This window comes from Falco rusticolus, chromosome 2 (assembly GCF_015220075.1).
Source record: "Falco rusticolus isolate bFalRus1 chromosome 2, bFalRus1.pri, whole genome shotgun sequence".
NCBI classification, from domain to species: domain Eukaryota; kingdom Metazoa; phylum Chordata; class Aves; order Falconiformes; family Falconidae; genus Falco; species Falco rusticolus.
The window spans coordinates 7,754,690-7,778,907 of record NC_051188.1 but is presented as its reverse complement, the minus strand read 5'-3'; the positions used below and the strand labels follow the sequence as shown (position 1 = coordinate 7,778,907).

At 37.6% G+C, this 24,218-nt stretch overlaps 1 protein-coding gene across 19 annotated transcripts in view; it reads right to left on the bottom strand.

The window, feature by feature from the left end:
* The window catches only part of DLG2 (discs large MAGUK scaffold protein 2), a 1,049,324-nt gene that overhangs the window by 394,713 nt on the left and 630,393 nt on the right, over positions 1–24,218 (bottom strand). For all 19 annotated transcript variants that reach the window (XM_037377334.1, XM_037377356.1, XM_037377333.1 and 16 more), the window contains one exon: positions 13,407–13,457. In XM_037377334.1, coding sequence (XP_037233231.1) covers positions 13,407–13,457 — 51 coding nt within the window. The remainder of the gene's footprint in view (positions 1–13,406; positions 13,458–24,218) is intronic.

Here is a 24,218-nt window from a genome sequence, read left to right as displayed (position 1 = left end):
AACTTTTTTCCATTCATTAATATTCTCTCCTTAGTACCTATACTATTCTCTCTTTTTTTTTTTTTTCTACCAGCTGCTTGCTTTCTTGCTGCCTTAAAACCCTTTTGCCTTTTCTAAAACTTCCATCCAGTGCTTCTCATTTGTTATTACTAACCTATTAACATATTTATGTCCAGTCTCAATCTGTCTAAATTCAATATCAAACCATCAGTTCCTCTTGTGTCCTTCCTGGTAGGATGAAGAACATCTTCTTAATTATTTCTCATCTAAGTGCATGTTTTCCCTGACCAAGACACCCCTTAATTTCCCCCTCAAGAAACTAAATTAATGACACTTCCTGTGTCCCTCACTACGAGGGTGTGTTTTCCAAAGTCACAATAACTCTCATGTCTTCCCCTTATGATGGTTCAGTTATCAGTATCTTTTTCAAGTAGAATTAAGCAAGACATTCCAAAAGTTTTACACACCTGGTCCCAAATCCTGTTGTATTCCACAACCCAAAACCAGCTCTACTCTACAGTCCTTAGTTATGCACCTAAGGTCTACACCACCAGACTGAAAATTGGCATTTGGCTTATGACCAGCCAAGAAGGCCCAGGACTTTTTGCACATTGCTTTTCAGGCAGGAATCCTTGATTTCATACACAGGCTGTATTTTTTTTCTTGACACATGACTTCACATTTGGCCAGTTTAGAATGCCTAACTGGGTTTTACCTAGCATTGTCTGTCACTCCTTTTACTCTGACCTACACAGATACCGTGATGATCCACACCATCCTATTTACCCTTTTTAAGCATCACCAGTGTTAGCTCTCTTTCAATACATTGACATTTCTTCAGTACTCAAAGATCTTTTGAAAGCTCAGCATGACAGATGCAGAAGCTGTTAACTAAGTCCTTTAGAAATCAGACTGGAAAATCAAGGCCCTAGCTCATTCTCATAATTAAAGATAGTTTGGAGCTTTATTCATATAGAGGTCTTTATTCATATAGAGAGTCTCTAAGTCCTCACTATGATTTTATTTATCTGATTTCCTTCCACCCAGTTAAATTAGGACTGAAGGTTCAGAAAGATCATGGTTTTCCTCAGCCCACTTAGATATTTCTCTGGTGCTGGGAGCAATGAGTAATGGCATTGTTTGGAGGTGGAAAATCAGGGTAGGCATTGATTTTTAATGGCATTTGTTTCTTTAGCTCAAAATTTATGTCAGATCATTTACGATTTCTTTTTACCATAGGTTTGTCTACACATACACACGCACACCCTCTCACACTTGACTCACTCATTTCTCCCTCACCCACATTATAAAGAATACACCTAGAAATTTCATACTCCTTCTCTAAGCTTCCTCTCAGAAAGGCATTCCCCCTTATTTGAATCATAAGAATAGATCTCTACATTTCCCATTAGAAAGCTTAATATGAAATCTCTAAGAATATTCATTACAATATAAATTGCATAGGTATAGCTTTTTTTTTCTTGCTTAAAAATCCAATCATGATTTCAATATTCCGTGTTTTAATTATGTGTTTATTGACAAATACATGTGTAAGTACCTCACTTTGGAATGTAACCCTATTTCTGCTTGGGAACTATAACAAAAAGATCTGTTTGTTAAGTATTTATAACTACATTTGCCAACGTTTTGTGTAAACCAATTATTCATATTACTGTTCTCATTCCTAAATAAATATTGGATGGGCAAGGAATCAGTGCATATATTTGAGTATTTTTTAAAAAATCAAGGGACATTTTAAGAATATAAAATTGCTATCTTCTTTCCCATTTTTCCTAAACTTCTGTAAAATTTGCACTACTATTAAGACCCTTGATATCAATGGAATAGGTACTTTTCACTGTGCACTCTTCGAAGTGGACTTCAAAAAGTAGGCTACTAGACTACAGATTTGGATATGTGTATTTTCATGCTACTTTCACAGCAGGCCTGCTTTTCTGTGCTTCAAGTTTTCCTATCATGAAACATGATAAAAACACTAAATACATTGATATCATCATCACAGTTAAGAGAAATATTTGGACTTTAAAGCATTGTTTAGCATCAGTAAAGACTAATGTTACAAGCTCATAATTTATTTTAGTGGTGTGTTTGTTTTTTTTTTTCCTATACAGTTTAATCACTGTTAATGGCAATCTGTGCATTAAACTTTTACAGTGAAAGTATGCTACCAGGAGGTCTCTTCTGCTTTGCAGTTGAGTTATAAGAAATGTGTATTGTGCTTCAAGTGCAACCAGTTAAACTCTGCAAAATTAAAAACCACTCAAAAAATTAAATTATTCATAGAATTCAGTCAGAATTCATATGTCACATTAAGCTGCATAAGGTGACTTTCAAGTCATGCTTGAGACTCACCAGCTAGGTCAAATTCTTAGGGTAAAGCAGTATCTTGCAATATAAAACATACATAAACAGCATACAATTGCTTTTCAACTACTTACAGCTCCAGCATACCTGCAGTTACCTTAAACATTTGACATTTAGTTGCAGTTTTAAACAGAGGGACAAATTTGAGAGAAAATGGTCTATATTATATAATTCCAAAGAACCTCTACATGCTACAAAGTGGGCCATTGCTCCTGCAAAACTACTTTCCAAAAAATTATACCACATCAATCCTAAATCCTCTTCTGATGAGAAAGAGTTTGTCTTCCCCTCAGAGTCACAGAGAAGCTGGATGGTAGTTATAAGTGAAAGACAGATGATCTTCTGACTGCTTCAAATATAACTGCATAAGAACAGAAAATAACTGCAATGTTGCATCCAAAGAGAAAATTAGATTTTTTATTTTTTTTTTTGGTGATACTGTATTACTGTTTTACAATACACAGCAATGATACAGTTGTGGAATTTAGTCTGGGTAAATCAGCAGATTATTTCCTCATTCCCCCCCCCCCCTTATTTCTTTTCATCTTTTCAATGTCATTCCCTACTGAAGTGGCATAATGATTCCCCAAGGTTGAGTGCCCCTAATTTATGCATTAAAATTGATTCTAAATTAATAACAAAAATGAAAGGTAATTTTCTGCAATGCAAAACATTGCTTTTTCTGAAGAGAGAAATCCACTACATCAAAGATGCCTTTTAAAAAGTCCTGCCTCAAAAATGACTATTTTTGCTTCAAGATGATTACTACCATCTCCAGAATGATTCATTTTCTACCAGTAAATTGAGGTTCATCATTCTTATTTATTTAAACATACATATAATTTAAAATCTACATATTATTTGCCAATGCTGGCTGCAAAAATAAGTGAAAACCGAGTAAAACCACTGCTCTGTAACTCTTTAGTTTGTCGTATTTTTTTCTGCCCTGCTTTCTCCATCTTTCTGCAAGAAGATTCCTATATACTTTCTTGGAAAAGACAGCATTCCAGATACACGTATTACTCCTTTTTAGTGTATAGATACCCACCTATTAGTGCTCCAGAAACTTATTCAGAACTGGTGTGTTTATTTGGAAGTCACAGTTGTGACTCTGCTCACTAGTGACTAGTGCTAATTCATTTGAAATATCGCAGCGTGGGACACTTCAGGTTTGCTTGGGTGATATGCCTAGATTAATTTCTACTGGTAGGCTTTTTATGCCAGTTTGGAAAAGTCAAAGTGTGTGGAGCAGAATACCTGTTTGCAATTCCTGGAAGCTAGGATGCTATCCAACCAGTCACAACACCCCTAAATCTGCGTTAAACTCTCAAATCAATAAAAGATTTATTCTGGCAAAATTATTTCCAGGCAACATTACTGTCTAATAGCAGCAGAAATGCTAAGCTAGAGGGAAATGGTCTGCTTTCCAGACGTACAGAGGATACAGCTCCAAAAGGCTGTCCCTGCTTCACTGTGCAAAGCTTTTCTTCACTAGACCAACATTATCTACTGCACACTTAAGTATTCCTTTCAGAAGCTGCAACATTCTGCAAGTCTACCTCTGTAAAAGTCTCTGCAAGCCCCTGGGATTTGCACCTGCAGCGGGAGTTTCACTCTGCCTGTATTACACTGCTGTCCTGGGGTGGCACAAGACACCCCTGTGGTGCTTTCTGCTCTCCTTTCTACTACCAAGGCAGCTTCACAACCAGCCTGCGTTAGATGCTCGCTTTCCAAACCAAACAGGAGTGAGACAAACCTTGGACTTCGCCAGCTAAAGATAATAAAGTAAATGAGCTGAAAGGCGACATTCTGAAAAGCTATACCTAAAGTAAAGGCAATTTTCATGCATAGCTGTAAATAATACAAAAAACTCAGCAGAATTACTCACTGCAAACTGTCTGGTGAGAGCAAATGAGTTAGGAAATGAGAGAAAAGCAATAAATGAGTGATATTACCTGAAAAATAAAATGTCAATATAATAATAATTTAAAAGAAACAGCAGCAGAACAATGCCTCTAGGCAGCTCTGACTTGCACGAAATAACTTTTCACGTAATAGGTAACTCAAGGTCTCAGTGATCTTGGCAAAGTTAAAGGGGTAACTTTCAAGTAGAGATGAACATGAATAGTTCCTTTTCCTGTACTCACATAGGTGGGTTTTGAACTCTTAAATAAATGTTCCTTAACTTTTCAACTTTTCTTTATTTTTGGCATGGGAATACATAATTTTTCTCTGCTGTTGATTTTTAACTAGTTTCTATTAATTTCAGACTAATTTCTAGTATTGTGTTAATGCCTTCTTTCTAGTAACTGTATTTTCTACTGACATGCTCTCCCTGAACAAATTCCCTGTGAGTTTTCAGTGCAGAGAGTTTAAGTAACTTCAGGCTTGCAATTCAGTACTGGAGAATGAAATTTCTTTTACTCCTTTGGGAACCAAATGGCTCAGTGTGTCGAGTGACTCTTATTAAATTAAAAAAAGTGTATCAACCAGTCTTTAATTCTCATCTTCTGCTTAAGTATTCTTCAAAGCTTCAAATTATTTTGAAAATGTTAAAGTAACATTTAAAATTCCTCACACAACAGGAGAATTCTCATAATCTTCCCTAGACCTGAGGGAAACAGTGAACCCCTCATCTAAAGAAATACCAAGAAACCACTATACGAATTCCTAAAACCAGTGAATACATAGACATTCAAAATAAACATACAAATGAATAAAAGCTTAATTCATAGTAATAAAAACATTTTTTGCCTTGGAAAGCTTGAATCATCAAGAGTAAATCCCAACTATATATTTTTTTCTATCTGAAATGTAAAGCTAGCACACATGCATGGGAGGGGACATCTTTCACTGAGATATTGCCCTTGGAGGAGTTTAAACGGCATTGCAGTGATAAATCCAAGGAAATACACTATTCTGATTTAACTGAGTTTGCATCCCTGCAATGTTTTTCAGACACTTCGATTTAAAAGCAAGATTATAAGAGAACAATATGAAAATAATGTCTTTTATAGGCGCCCAGAGGGAACTAAATGTATAGTATTATTTCAGCTTCTTTTCCTAATCACAGTGCAGCAGTTAACATTTTTTCCCTAGTGACTTAGAGCTTTTTCCACTCCTTCACCTCCCTTTTTGTGGCTTTGCAGCTTTTCTGTTGTCACTATTGGGATGAGAAGTGCTGCCACTCCACAGCTGGGAAAGGATGCACCCTCTGCCTAGATGCAGCAACGATGAAATATAGGGCAAGTCTCCCTTGCAAACAGAGGCTCAATGGAAAGCCACATGCTTTTTTAGCATTTGCCTGGGATTACTCAAATTCTAATGGCAGTGCATATTCTGAAGCAGTCCCAATCATGCCTATCTGTACAGGACCTTAAAGAGACTAGTCCTCCTCATGCTATCACTGCTTTTGGGACAACTGTGGGCAGCTCAACTGTTCTGCTTCACGGCACTCCCAACCTGTAGCAATGCAATTGTTAGCAGCAATCACAATAAATAAAAATATTTTGTTCACATCTCTAAGAGCGATATAATATTAACAGCTCTTCCTTCACTTCTCTAGCTAATAGCCTGCAGTAAGGCAGTTATATGGGTTTATTGAGTTTCCAATCCCAGACACTGAATGTGGAGAATGAGAGCTAAGAACATCAGGCAGGAGCTTCTTTCCCTCAAAAGGTACAGCTTTTCCTCTCCCACCTCTTCTGCCTTTGCTTGCATACTCCATACTGGCACGTTTTGTACCTCTACCAAGCACAGGTGGAATAGGCTCCCACAAGACATGCAAAGCTCTACAACCAGGAATAGTTTCAGCATAATGACTCTCTGACAGAATAAGAACAAAGAACAAAGTTTGCCAGTGATTAAGTTATATTTTGGGTGCTGAATTAGGGCTGCTCTGATGACAAAGTCACATGCTTTGGGTGAATAATATTACAAAAAAAATCAGACCGTTCCAAGGAATCTTAATTTAGGTCAATGAACTAAAGCAACCAAATTTTGTAGTCACTTTGGAAAATGTTGACCTGGTATTTCAGTGTCACATTAACAGGACTGCACACCAAGCTCCTTCAATTCCTTTCAACAGCTTCCTTTCTGCACCACCTGAGGTCAAACCAAAATCTGGTAAGGCACAAGAGATGAAAGGGGAGCCTAGACCTTGCTTAAGCCATTGCACCCAGAGGCCAGAAAATCTGCCCTTTCCAAGGCTTACAAACCTCTCTGAAGGCAAACAACAGCCACTGACACAACTGTCTATCAGTGTCAACTCTAAATTAAGACATGATTGGAATTAGAAAGTGTAAGAGAATTTCCTGTACAGTGATTGCATGCACTACACCTGTATTCTCCAAGACGCTTCTTCATTTCTTTTTTCATTTTACAGAACTTTGTGTAACACATACACAGAGAAGTACACTGCAAAGAATCTATATGGATACCCAAGAGATCAGTTTTTCAAATTGTCTGCACATCAACAGAAAAGATGGGATTCACATTTTCTCTTTGCTGATAACTCAGCTCCCTACATAGATACTTCTGCCTCTTGTAGGTAGATTGTGCTGACCCCTTCCAGGAGACAATTCCTGTGGGTGAGCTTTATTGCAATAAACATTCACAGGTCATATTCTACTATAAACCTGATATAAACTAGACAATAAGAAGGATTCTGCCTTTGAATTATAATTTATTTCACTCTGAGGCTGCAAGAATAACTACCACTCAGAAGAAATGTAATAAGGGCACCCAGTCAGAAAGCTTTCAACAGTGAAGAAAACATCTATGGTTTTGCAGAAATAAACACTCAGAGAGCAACACTGCATTTGGAGGAGCTTGGCAGGTACCTGAGGGACACTCACTTTAAAAGATTTACTTTCTCCTGTTGGAAGATGTCAGACCACTCTGCAGGGGCCACTGATGGTTGGATATTGATTTGAACGCTCTGGGTTCTCAAAAGGCATGCATCTATAGCATAAACTTTTAAGCTTTGAAAATACTTTTTTCCTGGTGGCCATATCTTGAGCACTCTCTTATTTCTGCATGACATAAAGGAGGACTTCCTTGGCCCTGCAATGTCCTATAATCTCATTCCTGAGAGGTCAAAGCATACTGATACGTGAACAACTGGGGTCTAAAACCTTAAAAAACAAGCAGAAAGCAGATACACGTACAGACTAATAGTGAAAAACTTATTTCCCAGACACACAAGCAAACAGCATTCTTAGTGGATGAAAACCTGGACATGACCCAGCAACGTGTGCTTGCAGCCCAGAAAGCCAAGCATATCCTGGGCTGCATCAAAAGAAGCGTGGCCAGCAGGTCAAGGGTGGTGATGCTCCCCTTCTACTCCGCTCTGGTAAGACTCCACATTCAACTCTGGAGTTCTCAGCACAGGAAAGACATAGACCTGCTGAAGCAGGTCCAGAGGGGGGAAAGAAAAATGATCAGATTGAAGGAACACCTCTCACGCAAGGAAAGGCTAAGAGAGTTGGAGTTATTCAGCCTGGAGAAGAGAAGGCTTGGGGACCCCTTATTGTGGCCTTTCAATACTTAAAGGGGGCTTATAAGACAGATAAGGACAGACTGTTTAGTAGGGTATGTAGCAATAGGACAAGGGGGAATGGTTTTAAACTAAAGGAGAGTAGATTCAGGCTAGATATAAAGAAGAAATTTCTTACGATGAGGGTGGTGAGGCACTGGCACAGGTTTCCCAGAGAGGTGGCAGATGCCCCATCCCTGGGAACATTCAAGGTCAGGTTGGATGTGACTCTGAGCAGCCTGATCTAGTTGAAGATGTCCCTGCTCATGGCGGGGTGAGGCGTGGACTCATGAAATTTAAAGGTCCCTTCCAACCCAAACCATTCTATGTGTCTCTGATTCCTGCCAAAACAAGATAGACAGGTAGATAGAAAAAATAGGACACTGAGTCAAATTAAAATCCTTGTGTCATTGAATACAATCCAATTCCCACTGCTCTTCAGTGTTCAGCGGAATGCACCTCCTCAAATTTCTGCAAACTTCTGCATTTTCTCAATGAAAATCCGTGATGAAAACAGCATAATTAATAGTACAGTAGTAATTGTCTTTTAGGTTTACAAGGTATCACAGTTAATAAAAGCTCGGTCCTGAAATAAATTCCTTACTCTACCAAACATATGTGGATTGCTTCTTCCAATTTCCTAAGTATTTTTAAATTTTACCCTTGAAGTTTACTTAAGATTACAGTGTTAGCCTTTTTAGTTGAGATTTGAATAGACCCTTGAATTTGGTGGAAATGTGGAAACACAACCTTTTAGAGAACAATAATCCTGAACTAGAAAAATGAAATCTCGTGGCACTTGATGTCACTGAAATATCAAATCAAAGGAAAGAAGAGAGAGAGTGGACTTTGAGTCTTTCCACTGAACAGAGAATGTGGCGGTTACAGAATGAAATTTATGAGAATTATCACAGCACACTCCCAGTGTCCTGGTTTCAGCTGGGATAGAGTTAGTTTTCTTCTCAGTAGCTGTAGCTGGTGCAGTGCTGTGTTTTGGCTCTGATGTGAGAACAATGCTGACAGCATACTCATGGTTTTAGCTGTTGTTGGGTGATGTTTATACTAAATCAAGGACTTTTCAGTTCCTTGGGCCCTGCCAGCCAGAGGGCTGGAGGGGCACGGGAAACTGGGAGGGGACACAGCCAGGACAGGTGACCCAAACTAGCCAAAAAGGTACTCCATACCATGGGAGGTCATGCTGAGTATATAAACTTGAGGAAGAAGAAGAAAGGGGGGGAACATTCGACATTATGTCATTTGTCTTCCCAAGTAACTGTTATGCATGATGGAGCCCTGCTGTCCTGGGAATGGCTGGACACCTGCCTGCCCAGGGGAAGTAGTGAATAATTCTCTGCTTTGCTTTGCTTGCATGTGAAGCTTTTGCTTTACTTATTAAATTGTTCTTATCTCAACCCTTGAGTTTAACTTTCCTTTCTGATTCTTGTCTCCATCCCTCTGGGTGAGGGGAAGTGAGCAAGCGGCTGTGTGGTGCTTGGTTGCTGGCTGGGGTTAAACCACAACATCCAGATAAATAAATATCAAGAATTTACTCTTTTGGAATGTCTTTAATCTTATTTTCAAAGGAAATAATAATGCGATGTATGCAACCATGCCTGTCGCTCTCTCAGCTGTAGTAAGGCAAATAACCAACTGCAACCAAATGTGAAAAAGTGAGGAGGAAACAAAACTTAAGTTCCTAAACGATGTAAAATGATGTGGTTCATTAAAAACAGGGACATTCTGCAGTGTAACCTGAATTGTTATCATAGGCCAGAGAATCCACAGGAGTATAAAAAAAATGGAGACACTTCGTGTCTCAACCTTGGGAAAATCCTCAGAGTTTGAACTGTTCAGATACCAAGGTCAGTCAATCTCATGATGGAAATGCACTGGGAACTAGAGGTCTTTAATTCCAGTGCTGACAGCATTTAATTTTTCTAAACAGTCAATTCCATAAAAAGTAATATAATTTTACTTTTATTCAGATATAGAGTGAAAATACGTGTTGAAGCATCAAAAGATACTGTGAAAACAGCTTTACTTATCATAACTGCTCTCTTTTTCTCTAACATCTAAAGAATAGGCAAGGTTAGATGAGCAAAAAAGTACTGAGATCTGAATTCAGATGTTGAACTCAGCATGAATCTAACATGAATCATTAAGTGACCCACTGTCTTTCTTTACTCTTCTTCAAGGTAACTATTGATATTGGCTGATACTCCATCAACTTCTATTAGAATCCTCTCTTCAGCATATGTCTCCAAGCACAGCGTCGTACCAAGGAGTCAATCAATTAAAACTTTCCCCAGCTTAGAGAAGTTAGGCTAGGCTTTGTCACAGAGTCTAGTCCGTTACCTCTTACACTGACCACTGATTTACAAGTACAAATTGGTCTCTTGATAGCGCTGGGTACATTTTTCAAGTCCTGCAGTAATGGAAAATTAACATCACCATACTAATACGAGCCATTTTATGTAGAGTTTCCTTTTCATGGTATCTTTAATATTCAAACTAGAGCAAATGAATGGGTTATTTTAAGGAATTTTGTCTGAGAGTGCATTTGGGCATTGTGGTTTATTACAAATCACCAAGTTTTAGTCTACACCTGGATCTGCATTTTATGCCTGTAAACTAGCTGAGAAACCTTCTGAGGTAGTTGCAGGAATTAAAGCTGTCTTCTTTTTTTTTTTTTTTTTTTTTTTTTTTTGAGAAGAGAATTTGTTTGATTTCTTACTCAAACATGTTCTTATGAGAGCTCTAAATGAGGATCAGTTATTTAACAGTGATCTTTTGGGGCTCAGGGACTGGTGATGGTACTTGATAAGTGGCTGGCACAACTGAAGAAGAGTGAAAGGGTAAGAGCATGCCACTAAGGAGAGGGCTGGCAGAGGCGTACTTACAAACTCCTTAACTCCTGGAACAGCACTGATCACAGCTTTAACGTGCATCTACCTCAAATTCATTGTCTTTGTGAGCTCTCACTCAAGCTCAAAACCCCTAGTCATGGTAAACTGTAAACTAGGACAGATTTTCAATAGAAGCAACTAAGCAACATTACATCAAAGAGCAAAAATTAGAAAAAAAAGAAAAAAGGCTTTCTACATGAGCCCACTGTATCCTTGCAGTCATTTCTTGGTATGCCAGCTGGGTCTCAGGCAGCTTGGTGATGCTCACCAAGCTCTGCACTGTCACTCCAGTCCCTTATTAGGGTTTCCTTTTAGCTTTTTTGAGACCCTGCTGATCTGCTCCTCAGCTCCACATGGGATGCATTCTGCTAACATGCACACAGTGGTCCTATGTTACCCCAAGGAATGGAGCCATCTCTTCATCCTGGATCAAAGATCCTAAGTCAGTAACTCTCTACAGGAATACATCCCACAAATTCACATCACCTATAGATGAAGGTGACCTCATACAATTAAATTATTGGTCTCTTTGCCAAGTCTACAGAGACTGGGAGATGCTCGGAAGTAATCAATCCTTTACCACCTGCCCTTTCATTCTGCTATTAAAAAAAGGCAGGAAAGAGCGCAAAAGTTCTAATATACCTTCAACCAATTTATCTTTTGTGCTGTAAAATCCTTTAAAATATATTGACTATTTCAAAACGTGGATAAATGTCATGAAGAAAATATCTGATGGTTTTGGGGATGCAGAATTCTGTAACTTGGATAACTAGACTAAAATGGAAAGTTTATTACCAACTGTTTGATATGGGCAAACATTTTTATCTCTCAACGGCAGCAAACTTAATACATTTTGCAGCTTTGCTATTAAATACAGAGAGATGACTTTCCATCTAATTTCTAAAAGCAGTTTTGTGGAAGAAAATGGGTAATCAACATGGAGAATGTATTTCTTCTGAAAATGCTTTTAGTCTAACATAAATGACAGCTATTTAACAGCAATCACTTGTGTTTTATATCTCACACAAAAACCAGCAGACACAGTACCCTGCCTTCGAGACAAAACACTGATACATGTGACAGATCATCTCAAGCAGTAATAATAAGAAGCCACAGATTCAGCAGCATCCAGAAAACAACTCCATTAAAATCTGTAGCTTTTTTTGCTGTTGTTGTTCAGTCTTTAGCTGATATTATGTTGTATCATACTATGAATAACTAATTATCTGCATCACACAGGTACAGGAGACCTGAATCACATTCGCTCTGCAGTATGTACACTGGTAACTTACATATCTGTTAAAAATAAAGTGGTTTTCAAAATATCACCCAGGAGGCATATGTTCTGTTCAGTGACCTTTGAAACTCTAGTCCAATGAATAACTAGTGATGCGCAAATAAGTTGAGAGACAGTAGATAAAAAGTGCCTATACCTTATATCTGTTATGAATATGGCTATGGTAAAAAGATATATTGCTCTTTCCTAATTTGCCTGAGACAGCAAAACAATGAGAACATAAACTTATATCTCTTTAAGTTGAATGGTTATAGCATTCATTATCCTGGATAATTAAAAATATAACATGCAGACAAAGCGCAATGAATTGTATAATCTAAGTATCTAATTTAATGGTAGCTTGCTACCTTACAGGCATTTGTTCATATGGCATCAGTCACATTTTGGTAAATCTGGCCTTGCATTCAAACTTTTTATGTAGAAAGAAGCCTAACTGTGTTTTCTTTAAGATGACAAAACTTCATATTACCAGGATGTTGGTAGGGTATTGAAAGAATTCATCAATGACAATTGTGCTTCCATTAGAAATCTTTGTAAGCACTATGACACATAACAAAACTTTGACTTTCTTTCTCACACATGGCCCACCTGGTCTTGCTCTTGTGGCAAAGAAAGTCTGCAGTCTGAAGGAAACAGTTGTGTAACCAAAAGGCAAGGAAAACCACCAAATCCAGGCAGATATGATGCAGCACATATTTTAAATATCTCTCTTTTTGTGTGTGTGTGTGCAACTTTTAAACCACACTACCAACAAAGCCTTCACTGCCAGCCCTGATTATAGCTCAAATAATTCAGACTTGTATAAACATATCCTTTACACATAGATATGGTCTACGGCTTTTATGTAGTTGCTTGAACACTAAAACACTTTTACTTTTTTTTTTTTTTTAATAATATAAAAAGTCTTCCATTATGCACACATGCAAAGAAACCAAAGAGGTTAAAAAAAAAAGATGCCACAATTCCAGTTCAAAACCCGAAAGGGAGTTACCAAGTCACACATGCTCTTCCCAATAATCAAATGCTTAGTTGAGCACTGACAGAGTTATGGGGAAGAAAAACCTTCTGGATACTGTTCTGCAAGTAGCTACACCTGAAACTTCCTAAAAGCATGAAAGGTTTATCCTGCTGTATCACTCACATTTTTATAGTTCAGAATAAAGAGTGGACATCTTTATTCAAAGTAGAAATAGTTTTATTCCTAACCACTTTTAATTTCACAAATAATTGCATTATTTATTATTATATATTTATTCTATAAAGGAGAATAAATTATACTTACCCTCTCCAAAGTAATTTCTTCAAATTCATATTCAATTTCTGTTCCATTGACCTAAAGAAAACAAAATCGGAAAATTCCTTAAATGCAGATGGAAGGTAATTTGGTAGGGATAGCATACAGATATTTCAGTATGATCAGTTTACTGCAACATATAGGTAAGATTATCTAAATTATAGCTTACTTAGCTCTCCTTTGTCTTGAATGGCATGTAATCAAGCCTACAAACGTAAACCCAGTAAAAGTTCAGTATGAAAATGCTGAAATAATGGATAGCTAAGTAACATAATATGACTGATATTTGATATAGTGTGGTCATGGACTTTGGGCAAATGTTTAAACAGTTTCCAAGGTAATAGTTTCCTGTCAACAAAAGACCTGGTTCTAAAAATTATTCTTACAAATGGAAGAAAGATTAATTATTTATTGCCTTACAAGCTCAAATTTACTTTGCAATATAAAAACAGACAGGAAATTCATAGTACTTATGTAAAAATTATTCACTGATACATATACTGAAATACATCTTATTTACTATATTAACCTAGGGCAAGAACATGACAGAGGACCTTTGCAAAAGACAGCTGAATGGCAAAAAGGCACAGAATGTTAATGCAATTCTTATGCTGAGTTTCAGTGTCAAAATAAATTAAGCTACAAAACAGAGCACCAAAATGGATTGTAATGCACAAGAAATCTATCAGCTAAAGACACGACAATGATTTAAGCAGCGTTCTGAAACCTTGTTCCAGTCTGACATGGATTTTTTGCTGTCCCTCTAGGCAATATACTTAACATCCCTTCCTTAGTTTCCTTATTTCTTAAATGGGTAGATACTGCACCTGAGAAAGCTAGAAAAGCTGACTATATTGTAAGTAAACTGCAGCGTACTGAGAAAAAACCCTATTATTAAAAACTTAGAATAATTTCAAAGTGTCCTTTAGCTACAGCTAGTCAGCATTTTTTGTTATTTGGCCAGAAAATATTGATTAATCAAAAATAATAGATATTGCCCATGAATCAGGCTGGTTTAGGTTTTGTGATGATAGGATATTTCTAGGAAAATAGTTTTGCTTTATTGTTTTACTTAATCTATACTTACTGGGAAAAAAATATCATTTTGTAAGAGCAAAACCAAAGTGAACCATTAGGATTGACCTAATCTTGCACAAACAAATTAGTTATTTCTCAGCAGAAGAATGTTTATTACTTCTCCCCACTCCCAGCTGCTAATTTTCTATATTAGCTTTCTATTTGCAATCAGAAAACACGGTACACAAATAATTCGTTATCTAGTCAAGCATCTTTCAAATGTAATTAGGTACTTCTCTTGTGAATATTATAACTAGGTACATGTATGTACCAAACAAAAGCTTCCTATAAAAGCCACCAACTATTTAATTTGTCTGCAATTCAAGATCTGATAAACCGCGAAATCAGTAATAGAAATACAATCCCCAGAATCTCTGTTCAAAAGGAAAGAGGGAGAGAAGTCCAAAAAACTAACCCATGCTTAACAATGAACAAAACACAGCATCAGTGAATAAAATATTTAACACATACATAATATTTGTATTTTTATATTATCATAATCTGATACTCACATTACACTACACTAAAACCAGCTATGAACAAAAATTTTACTATAGGCTATTTTCCTGTTCTATGTTATCATGTCATGCTTTTTTTTTTCTATGCTTTCTGCATAGACTCTTTCATTAATACAGGCAACTTGCTAGGTATGAACATCTTTATAGCTACTCCATTTTTTGTCCTTTCTTGTCTAATGATAATGAAATCAAAGCTATCTATATGTCTCTGTTTTCATGAACTTCTCTTTCATCTTAGTTTGGTGGATAGTTCTGATCTATGTCTTCAATTCCTCAGTCTTGCTCTATAAAGCTGTCTTTGCTTCACTGCTTATAATCACTTTTCCTTTGCATTAAAAACTCGTTAGTGCAGCAAAACGGGAAGAAGAGGGACATGAGAAGTGAGCAACCTCTGTATAAAGATGAAAGGAGAAAACACAAACTGAATACTCAATTTGTATTTGCACACAAACAATAACTTGGTTATGATAATCTGAAGGGTTTCTTTTATCATCCAAGTCACAATTCCAAAAAGGTCTTCAGTTCAAATCACCATTAATCACAGCAGAGATCTGTTATCAGGTTCAATGGCAACAGGGATGATATGGATTAAAAAGCTGATCTTGATCCAACTCTTTTTGTTATTTAAGCGCAGGTATATATATATCTCCATATGCAGTCCACTGCCCTGTTTTTTCTTGCTGGATGCTCAGAAGGCCAATGCAATTATTTCACAAAGGATCTAATAAGATCCTACCTGAGACAGGTAGAATGATGATGTATGCAGTACCATTCATTGCTTACACTATTGTATTTCATATTTAGACTCTCTGGCTGCACCTACACTGCTAAATTAAGAGTAAATTTTCAGCCAAATCGCAGTGCTTGAGGCTGGTTCTGTCTGGAGCCTGCTGGAAGCAAATAGCCAAGGAGTGAGCCAACAGTTGGAGCAGGAGGAGAATCATGGCTCCAGTGCTGGAACTGGCTCATCGGTCCTCTCACTTAGCAGCATATGGACATATCCCCTGTTTTTGTCCATTTTAACTTGACAGTCTCTGGCCTAACAAAGCACTTAAACAAGCTGTCTGAACCTGCAACTTCCATGTCTTGCAAGTAGTAGGAACCTGTTCCTGTGTCTTTCTTTACAGGAGTTTTCTGTACTCTGCTTTCCTACGAGATGGAAACAAGAACACATAGCAAAATGTACTATAGCCTGTATGATTTTTTAGATAACTACAAAAAATTCCAAACATTTTCATATGGTTTTCTCTTCTCCTCCACAGTGAAAGAGATCATCAGCATTTCCAAGTCAGTTTGGGAATATTCTTTCCAAACTTTCAGGACTGTAAGGTTGAAACAACAGACAACTTTAATCTCAACTAAATTTTGGTATTTAGAATGCTGAAATGTGAGGTAGTCATCTAGTTCTACACTCAGTGAGAAGAAACAGGCACTACTACATCTTAATTCATTTTACCTTGCACTAGAAATCTCAGGTAGGTTACATGAATTGTGCCCTTGAGCTTTCCTTTCACTAGGTACCAAGTCTAAAAATGATTGAGTTTGGTGAGCACTTCCCTTAAACCTGTTTTCTCACATTACTCTGAACTATAGACTGGTAACAAAGTTCTGCTTAAGGGATGCCATATGTCTTCCATAATATACCAGTGAAAGGACAGATCTCTGGTTTAGCAGCCTTTCTGATTACTTTTTTGGGCTTGTCTGCACCTGTATCTGGCAGCACGTGCACAGCGTGATATCCAGCACCTGCTCCCCCAAGCCCAACCAGCTAGGATGTCCACAAGGAACAATTCAGTCTCTCCTCTTCTCCAAAAGCTCAAATTCAAGATAAATTCCTGTTGGCTTCCCTCTCTGATTCAGGACACTGATGTCCCCTCTTTGCAGAAAGAGTGCTCAACACCACCTGTGACAGTAACAGGCCCAGAGGACTTGGGCAGAAGTGGGTAAGAAGAGCACAAGATGAGGCCCATGGGAGGATGCAATCAACCACATCCCCTCTTCAAAGCACAGAGTCTGGAATCAAAATGTGTCTCATCCAGGAACATGCTTTATTTCCCACAGAACAAAAAAAGATAGCGTTGACCAGGACAAAATACACAAGTGCTATGTGAGGAAGAGGTCCACACGAAACCCTTAAGATTACTTTGAGGGACTTCATTGCCCTGTTTGTTCAGGAACAGCATCACCAACACACACTTCTAATGCAGTGAGGCTTCTCAATCTCCTGACCTTACATATGTTCATGGTCTGGAGTGTTGATGAATTTACAACCCCTGTAGATTACGTTACCATAATTCAATTAAATCCCAATATTTAAAACAACTACTTGCAAAGGTGAGGTAACAGTTGCCTTTCATATACAGCTGCACCTGTTATACTAGAGGACTCTCCCAAACTTTCAATGAGAAAATGTTTTAAGAAAGAGATGCAATGTTTATTAACTATCTAGATTCTAGCATTCAAGAGAGATTTCCTGGTGAAGCTCTAGTCAGTCCTAGAGTTCACTTACCTTTCTAAGAAGAAAGCACTAGCCATTTTCAGGTGGCACTTTGTTTCAGGAGAATGAGAAATAAGGAACAAGTAAAAGGACATTTTTTACATACTGTTTTGTGAAAAAACTGAAATAAAGCCCAGCACACAGAACACCAAAATAATGACCTGACAAACTCAGATTTGTATGTTACTTTATGTGAAGAATTTTATTCTGACTTTCCAAGAAGTTTCTCTCATTTAGTGCAGTTTAAGGATGACCTAAGCACCTGAAGTCGTCCCTTAATGAAAATCAATTCTACAAATTACGACAGATCCCTGAAATCCATGCGAAAAAGATTCTGTTGGGTTATTCATTTTCACATACTTTGCCACTTTGTTAAGACTTTTATAGATAAGCTTTTTTCCTTATAATATTAATTTGATACTCTATACTTCTGCAATTATTTGATTTGATAGACCTGTTTACACTCAAACAAGTAAGCATTTCCTAATTCTTTCTTCCTATACTTCTATACATCTACAACTGCATCAACCCACTCAAGAAGATAAAGACATCATAATTTGAATTTTAATTATAAGAACTGTATTACGATAGTGGCAACAAGAGCATCAAACCACTTACAATCTATACAGCTGTAGTATTTTGAAACCACTGCACCTATTCTTTCTAATACAATTTAAGTCATTAGAGTTGTTTGTTATGCTTGGTCTTATTTTCAAGAAGAGATTGTTTTGCCTAAAAAATACAACATCTGTAGACTTTTATTATAAACAAAACCCATTTTAATTATATTTAATTGGATATCATTTTTCAGCTGTCTTCAAGAAAGAAGACTGCTGCTTCTACTTTTATTATCATATGCATAGGAAGATAACTACCCACTGATTTTCACTCAACATGCAAATTTTATTCTTTTGGCTGTATAGTTTCACCACTTGCCTAACCACCCACACCTGACCAGAATACAAGATTGCCAGATTCTTGTTGTACAAGTAATGCTAGGATATATTTGTCCTTTACAAGTTTCCAATTTGCTGCATAATTAAGACATTCCATTTTACATTTCAGAAACATCAAGGTGATTTGGGTAATTTAATGTATATAAGATTTAAATAGTCTTTCATGATTCCTGTTTTATCAGAAAGACCAAAGAGTAATCCTTATTTAGCCCTTTGCCATCTCCAGATTTAGGTTATTTCTTCATTAATTGTCAAAAACTTCCCGATATCCTTGTGATATTTTTTTCCAACAGTGCTAAAAGTTTCCTTTCTCACTGCATAAAACATACAGGAAACAGTCTCCTGTCTTCTCTGATTTCAAATATGATGACTTTGTGTTTTCAAACTGTCCTAAAGTGGCTGCCAGAAAGGTTTTCATGCTACTTTTCTTTATCACAGTGAGTGCATTTTATGGGCTTTTTATACAAGATACCCAACATCTATTTTTAATCACAGTGCGTAACTAAGCCCACTTCTTTCTTTTCACCCATATTTCCCTTATGAAACAGGGACAATATGTTAAGCTCTTTGAATTAAAGTTTACCATAACCTAAAACTTTCCTGACATAATACCACTGTTCTGGTGTGAAGAATGAAGAAAGACCATATGGTTCTGAAAGAATTCATACTGTATCAGGAATAGGTCTTACAGTGTATGTGCAACTGATTTGTGGCTCCTTCCACAGATGTGTACAGAGCACTCAACCACCAGTCATTGTTCAACCTCTAGGGAATATATCACCCTCAACACGCAGAGCTCCAAGAAGCCAAATCCAGCTCTTGGTCAACACCTATAAAGGTCTCCAGCACAGTCATGTTCAACTTGTACCCTACTCACAGGGCGTTTTCGGGTTTTTTTGTTTTTTTTTTTTTTTTTTTTTACATTTTTCTTTTCTTCACATATGTCTCCTATATCCTTCTCCAGGTCTTAAGTTTAGTCAGCCTTCTTCACTGTGTACCATACTCATCCTTTCCTCTCTTTCTTCCTCCCTCTCTGTTAACCTGGGTTTTCTTGTTTTCATTCTTTTCGATAAAATACCCTTTTAGCAAGTAACCATTATCACTCTTATCTAGTTGATTCCCAAATCCCTAATTTTATCTTACTCTACCTCATTTCTCAAATCTTGTTCAGAACAAAATCATGTTTTCGGTATCTATTGTGATTACCACCCCCTAGCTCTAATCACTTCTTACATCCCCACCTCAGCCATCACTGCTTTCTCTGATTTTTTCTTTTAATGTTTTCTACTTGTTCCTTCCTTCTTACTTCCTCCAAATCTGTTTTATTTTTCTCTCACACACAGACGCATGCATATTTATGTCAAATTAAACATACTTCATGTAATCCCACTTGATCCAGAAGATCATTCATTATTAGCTTTCTACATTCTCATATTTTCCAACTAAACTTTTAACATAATCTTCTCCCATAATTCCTGTTAAGTCATTGTGCTGGTTTTGTCTGGGACAGAGTTAATTTTCTTCACAGTAGCTGCTATGGGACCATGTTTTAGATTTGTGCTGGGAATTGTTGCTGATAACGTGGGTCTGTTGTAGCTGTGGCCGAGCAGCGCTCACACCGAGCCAAGGGCTTTGCTGCCCCTCACCCCACCCCACCAGCGAGGGGGCTGGGGGGGCACAAGGAGCGGGGAGGGGACACGGCCGGCACAGCTGACCCCCCTGACCCAAGGGATGTTCCATACCATATGGCGTCATGCTCAGCGTATAGAGCTGGGGGAAGAAGGAGGAAGGGGGGGACGCAGGGAGTGACGGCGTTTGTCTTCCCAAGTCCCCGTTGCGCGCGACGCAGCCCGGCTGCCCTGGGGATGGCTGAGCCCCTGCCTGCCCGTGGGAAGCGCTGGGTGAATCCCTTGGGTTGCTTTGCTCGTGTGCGCAGCTTTTGCTTTACCTGTTGAACTGTCTTTCTGCCAACACACGAGTTTTCTCACTTTTACCCCTCTGATTCTCCCCCATCCCACCCAGCAGGGAGTGAGAGAGTGGCTGCATGGGGGTTAGCTGCCAGCCAGGGTTAAACCACAACAATCCCTCATATACTCCATATACCTTGATTCCTTTCGCATCTATGCTTCACCTGCTTAAGCACAGTTTTAAAATCTTGCCTAAATAAGGGATTCTTTTCTGGTTTCTCCTACTTGCTGCTTTCACTCCTCACAATCCTTTCCCTGATTCAGCAATAATTTAAATTTCTTTTTAGCTCTTTTGTCTCCATAGATCTGAGACTTTCCACAGTCTGAAAAACACACATCTTGACAATCTCCTCCTAGGTATTCCTGTTATTTTATGCGGCTTACATATGATTAAAACACTGTTCTTTACAATGTCAGCCATCATTTTTTCCTTCATCTTCCCTTTTTTTTGGTCCATATTCTGATGTTGGCCATATGTATCACAGAGGAAAAGTGCCTATATGTTTTTCAGTGTAAGCACTCGATATAACTAACACAGACCCATCATAAAACTCCCAGTTTCGTAAGAATAATTCATGGAGCAGATCAAAGCAGAGATTATGATTTTAAATAGGGTTCACAGTAATGGAAATGAAATGACATCCGTGAATAAATTCAGTTTAGACTAGCACTTCCAAGTTGTACAAAATTAGTCTCAACAAAAGAAGAATGCAAATTTCAGATTTTGTACTTACAACTCTCTCTCTTACACTAAGAGAAATTCATATGACATCATATCAACTATCTAACAGGTAGAAATAAAAGTTAAGGAGCAATCTAGGCTTTTTTTTACAAGCACTGGAGAGAGGAATCAAGTGGGGGTGATTTATGCCATATGCCTTAGTCTTCAGACGGAATTGCCATTTGTAGTTTTGTAAAATGCCTTATATTTCTGTATCTTAAATTTATAATACACATCAGTTTGGGAATCTGAAACAGCACATTCCAGAGAACTGGATACAGTAATTTCTTTCCACAAAATTACATTCCTTGTTGTGTAATTCAGGCCATTTACTATAAGGCTTCCAAATCCTCAGTCACTCTGCCTTTCATTTTCTTCTATGCTTCTGCCATTACAGACATACTAACACATGAGTTACCATAAACGCTCAGTTTGCCAAGTTCCTATATCTCTGGTTCATTCCAGTTTTAGAGGAAAATCCATCAAACTTTTCAACAGTTTGAACAGTTCATACATTTCTAGAAATTATTTTCCTGTGTAGTATTTCATTCTATGCACAAGATACATCAAAATGGAAAGTTGCCCTTACTTGATTGACCTTATTTCATCAACAACGATTATGAAGTACTTTTAACTTGGGACTTACAAGGTTATTTTAATAATGTTTAATAATATAATATGCATAATATTATTTAAAAGGTTGGTAACTGTAGCTAGAGTATTAAAAGGCTGGAATTAGTACATAAACTGTGGGTTGTTTGATTCATTTACACAGTTAAGATAAAATTTTCTCTCAGTTTTAGGGAGAAATCAATAGCATACTAACTAGCAAAATCTTAGGCAAGGAAAGGACAGCAATAATTTACTTCATTCTTTGATATCCATGACTTGTTTATGTAGAAATCATATAATGAAATATATATAATATACATAATGGGCATGCACCATTTCCTCAATAAATAAATATACCACCAACATAATCTAATCTCTTGAAATTTCTCTAAATGACAATGTACTCTGATTCATAATTTTGTGCCTTAAATTGTCTCCCAATACCTTTAACTTTGAGATTTAATACTCTCTTCACTGCTTTCTCACCCCATTGCCTATGAACAAACCACACAGAGTGAATTCTCTGGGTTCTTTTCTTCTCGTGTGTTAACTCTAGCCCAAGTACTGAAGGCTAAACTGGAGTCTCAGTAACACTGGTGCAATCCCATTGGTGTCACTGGGCTTGTATTACTGTAACTGATGTTGCATTTATTCATCTGTGGATGTACTTACGCCTGCAGGAGGGAGCAGACCTGAAAAGGTAAAGAAAATACCTGCACAAACAATAAAAATGAGTAATAAGGAATATTCGCATAAAGCCTATGTACTTTTATAAACAAATATTCACACATTCCAGAGGACAAGCTCTTTATGCATGATTCACTTGCTTTACAAGTATTTTTATAGCAGCAGAAAGGTTCACTATTTCTCTTGAAATCTTGGACGACTAGTGTATGTATGGGCAGGGAGCCACAGTCCTCTGCACTCTGCAACTAAAAGCATAGCAGAACAGCTCCCTCATGCCCAATTAATTTTGCTGCAGGAAAAAAAAAAAAAAAAAGACAATCTGAATGGCTGTGACAGAAGTGGTTTTCTGCTCCTCACAAGCTCAGGGAAAGAAAACTGCTGTAACTGTTGTTCACAAGGATTAACAGTGCACGCCCTGAGAAGAAGCTAATATAGCACAACTGATCAACGCCAGTCACAATCTAAGCCTAGCCAAAATTCAGCAAATTGTTCCAAATGTTTCTCAGCTTTCTTGGTAGGAAAACCTGTTTTGTAACAATTTGAGAGAAATTTCAGTTTTTCATAAAAATTTCTTCAACTTAAATCTAAGGAGAGAGGGAAAAATCACTTTCATCCACCTTCAGTTTCATTTCTGATACAAAGATGAAATCTTGAAAGCTGAACCTGAATGTTACTTTTGAAATAATTTCTATGCATTGCCTCAGTATTCTAAAAAAAAAAAAGGTTATGCTTTTGAGGTTGTCTAACTACTGCATACAACAGCACAGATGCTTTACTGAAGCTGTACGGAAAAAGACAAAAGAAACCTTGAGAAAAATGCTGACACATAATGCCCTCTAAAACAAGCACAAAAAGCTTGTATTGCACAATGAGCTCCCTCAGATTAAGGAAGCAGTGTTGGAAAACACCTATGGCAGAAAAAATATTTAAAAAATATTCTAAAGATGCTAAAATGAACAACTGCAACACAGAAAATGTTTCAACCTTGAAAATGTTTACATGTTATGCAATACCATTTCAAAATGTCAAGTACTGCATCACATCTCTTCAGTAGTAGAGTGTAAGTTACCAGTTATATGAAGTATCTGTATGTTCTCCATAGTTTTCCTGACATAATAAAATGATTTCCACATCTAAACCGTAAACCATTTGGTAGCAGAGATTATAAAAATATTCTGGTTCTTATCTCACCAATATGTAGTAGAGTTATCAGTGATGATCATATATAGATTTGTGTACAGTATATCTCCTGTACATCAAATTTTCTAATATCCACAAGGCCACTAAACAGGCACTCCTGGGCTTTGTGAAATTGCACATGCTCTAACATATCTGCTCCACAGACTTCATTTTTCAGGAATAAAGATTTTTCTGCCTGTTGTGTCGGGGTGTGTGATAAAACCTCATCTGTACCCCTGGAAAGGAACACAGAGAGCCAGTGGCAGGTGGGGAAGCCCAAATAACACCCTGCCTGGCTGCTCCCATGCTCATCACAAGAGCCAGCAGAGGTGCACACACACACACACACAAACATGAGCACCAAACCCTTGGGGCAGGTGGAGGAACCCCTATAATTCCATCAGAGACCAGTCCCCTCCCAGGGAAGCCTCAGCCCCATGGACTCAGGGAGACGCCCAGCACCATGGGTCAGCTGGAGAGCATCTTACAGCCTGGGGATGATATCCCTGCCTTGGGGGTGGGAGACACTGTGGGATATAGGAAACAAACATCTTGACATTGTAACAAGACCTGAGAGTTTTAGGGG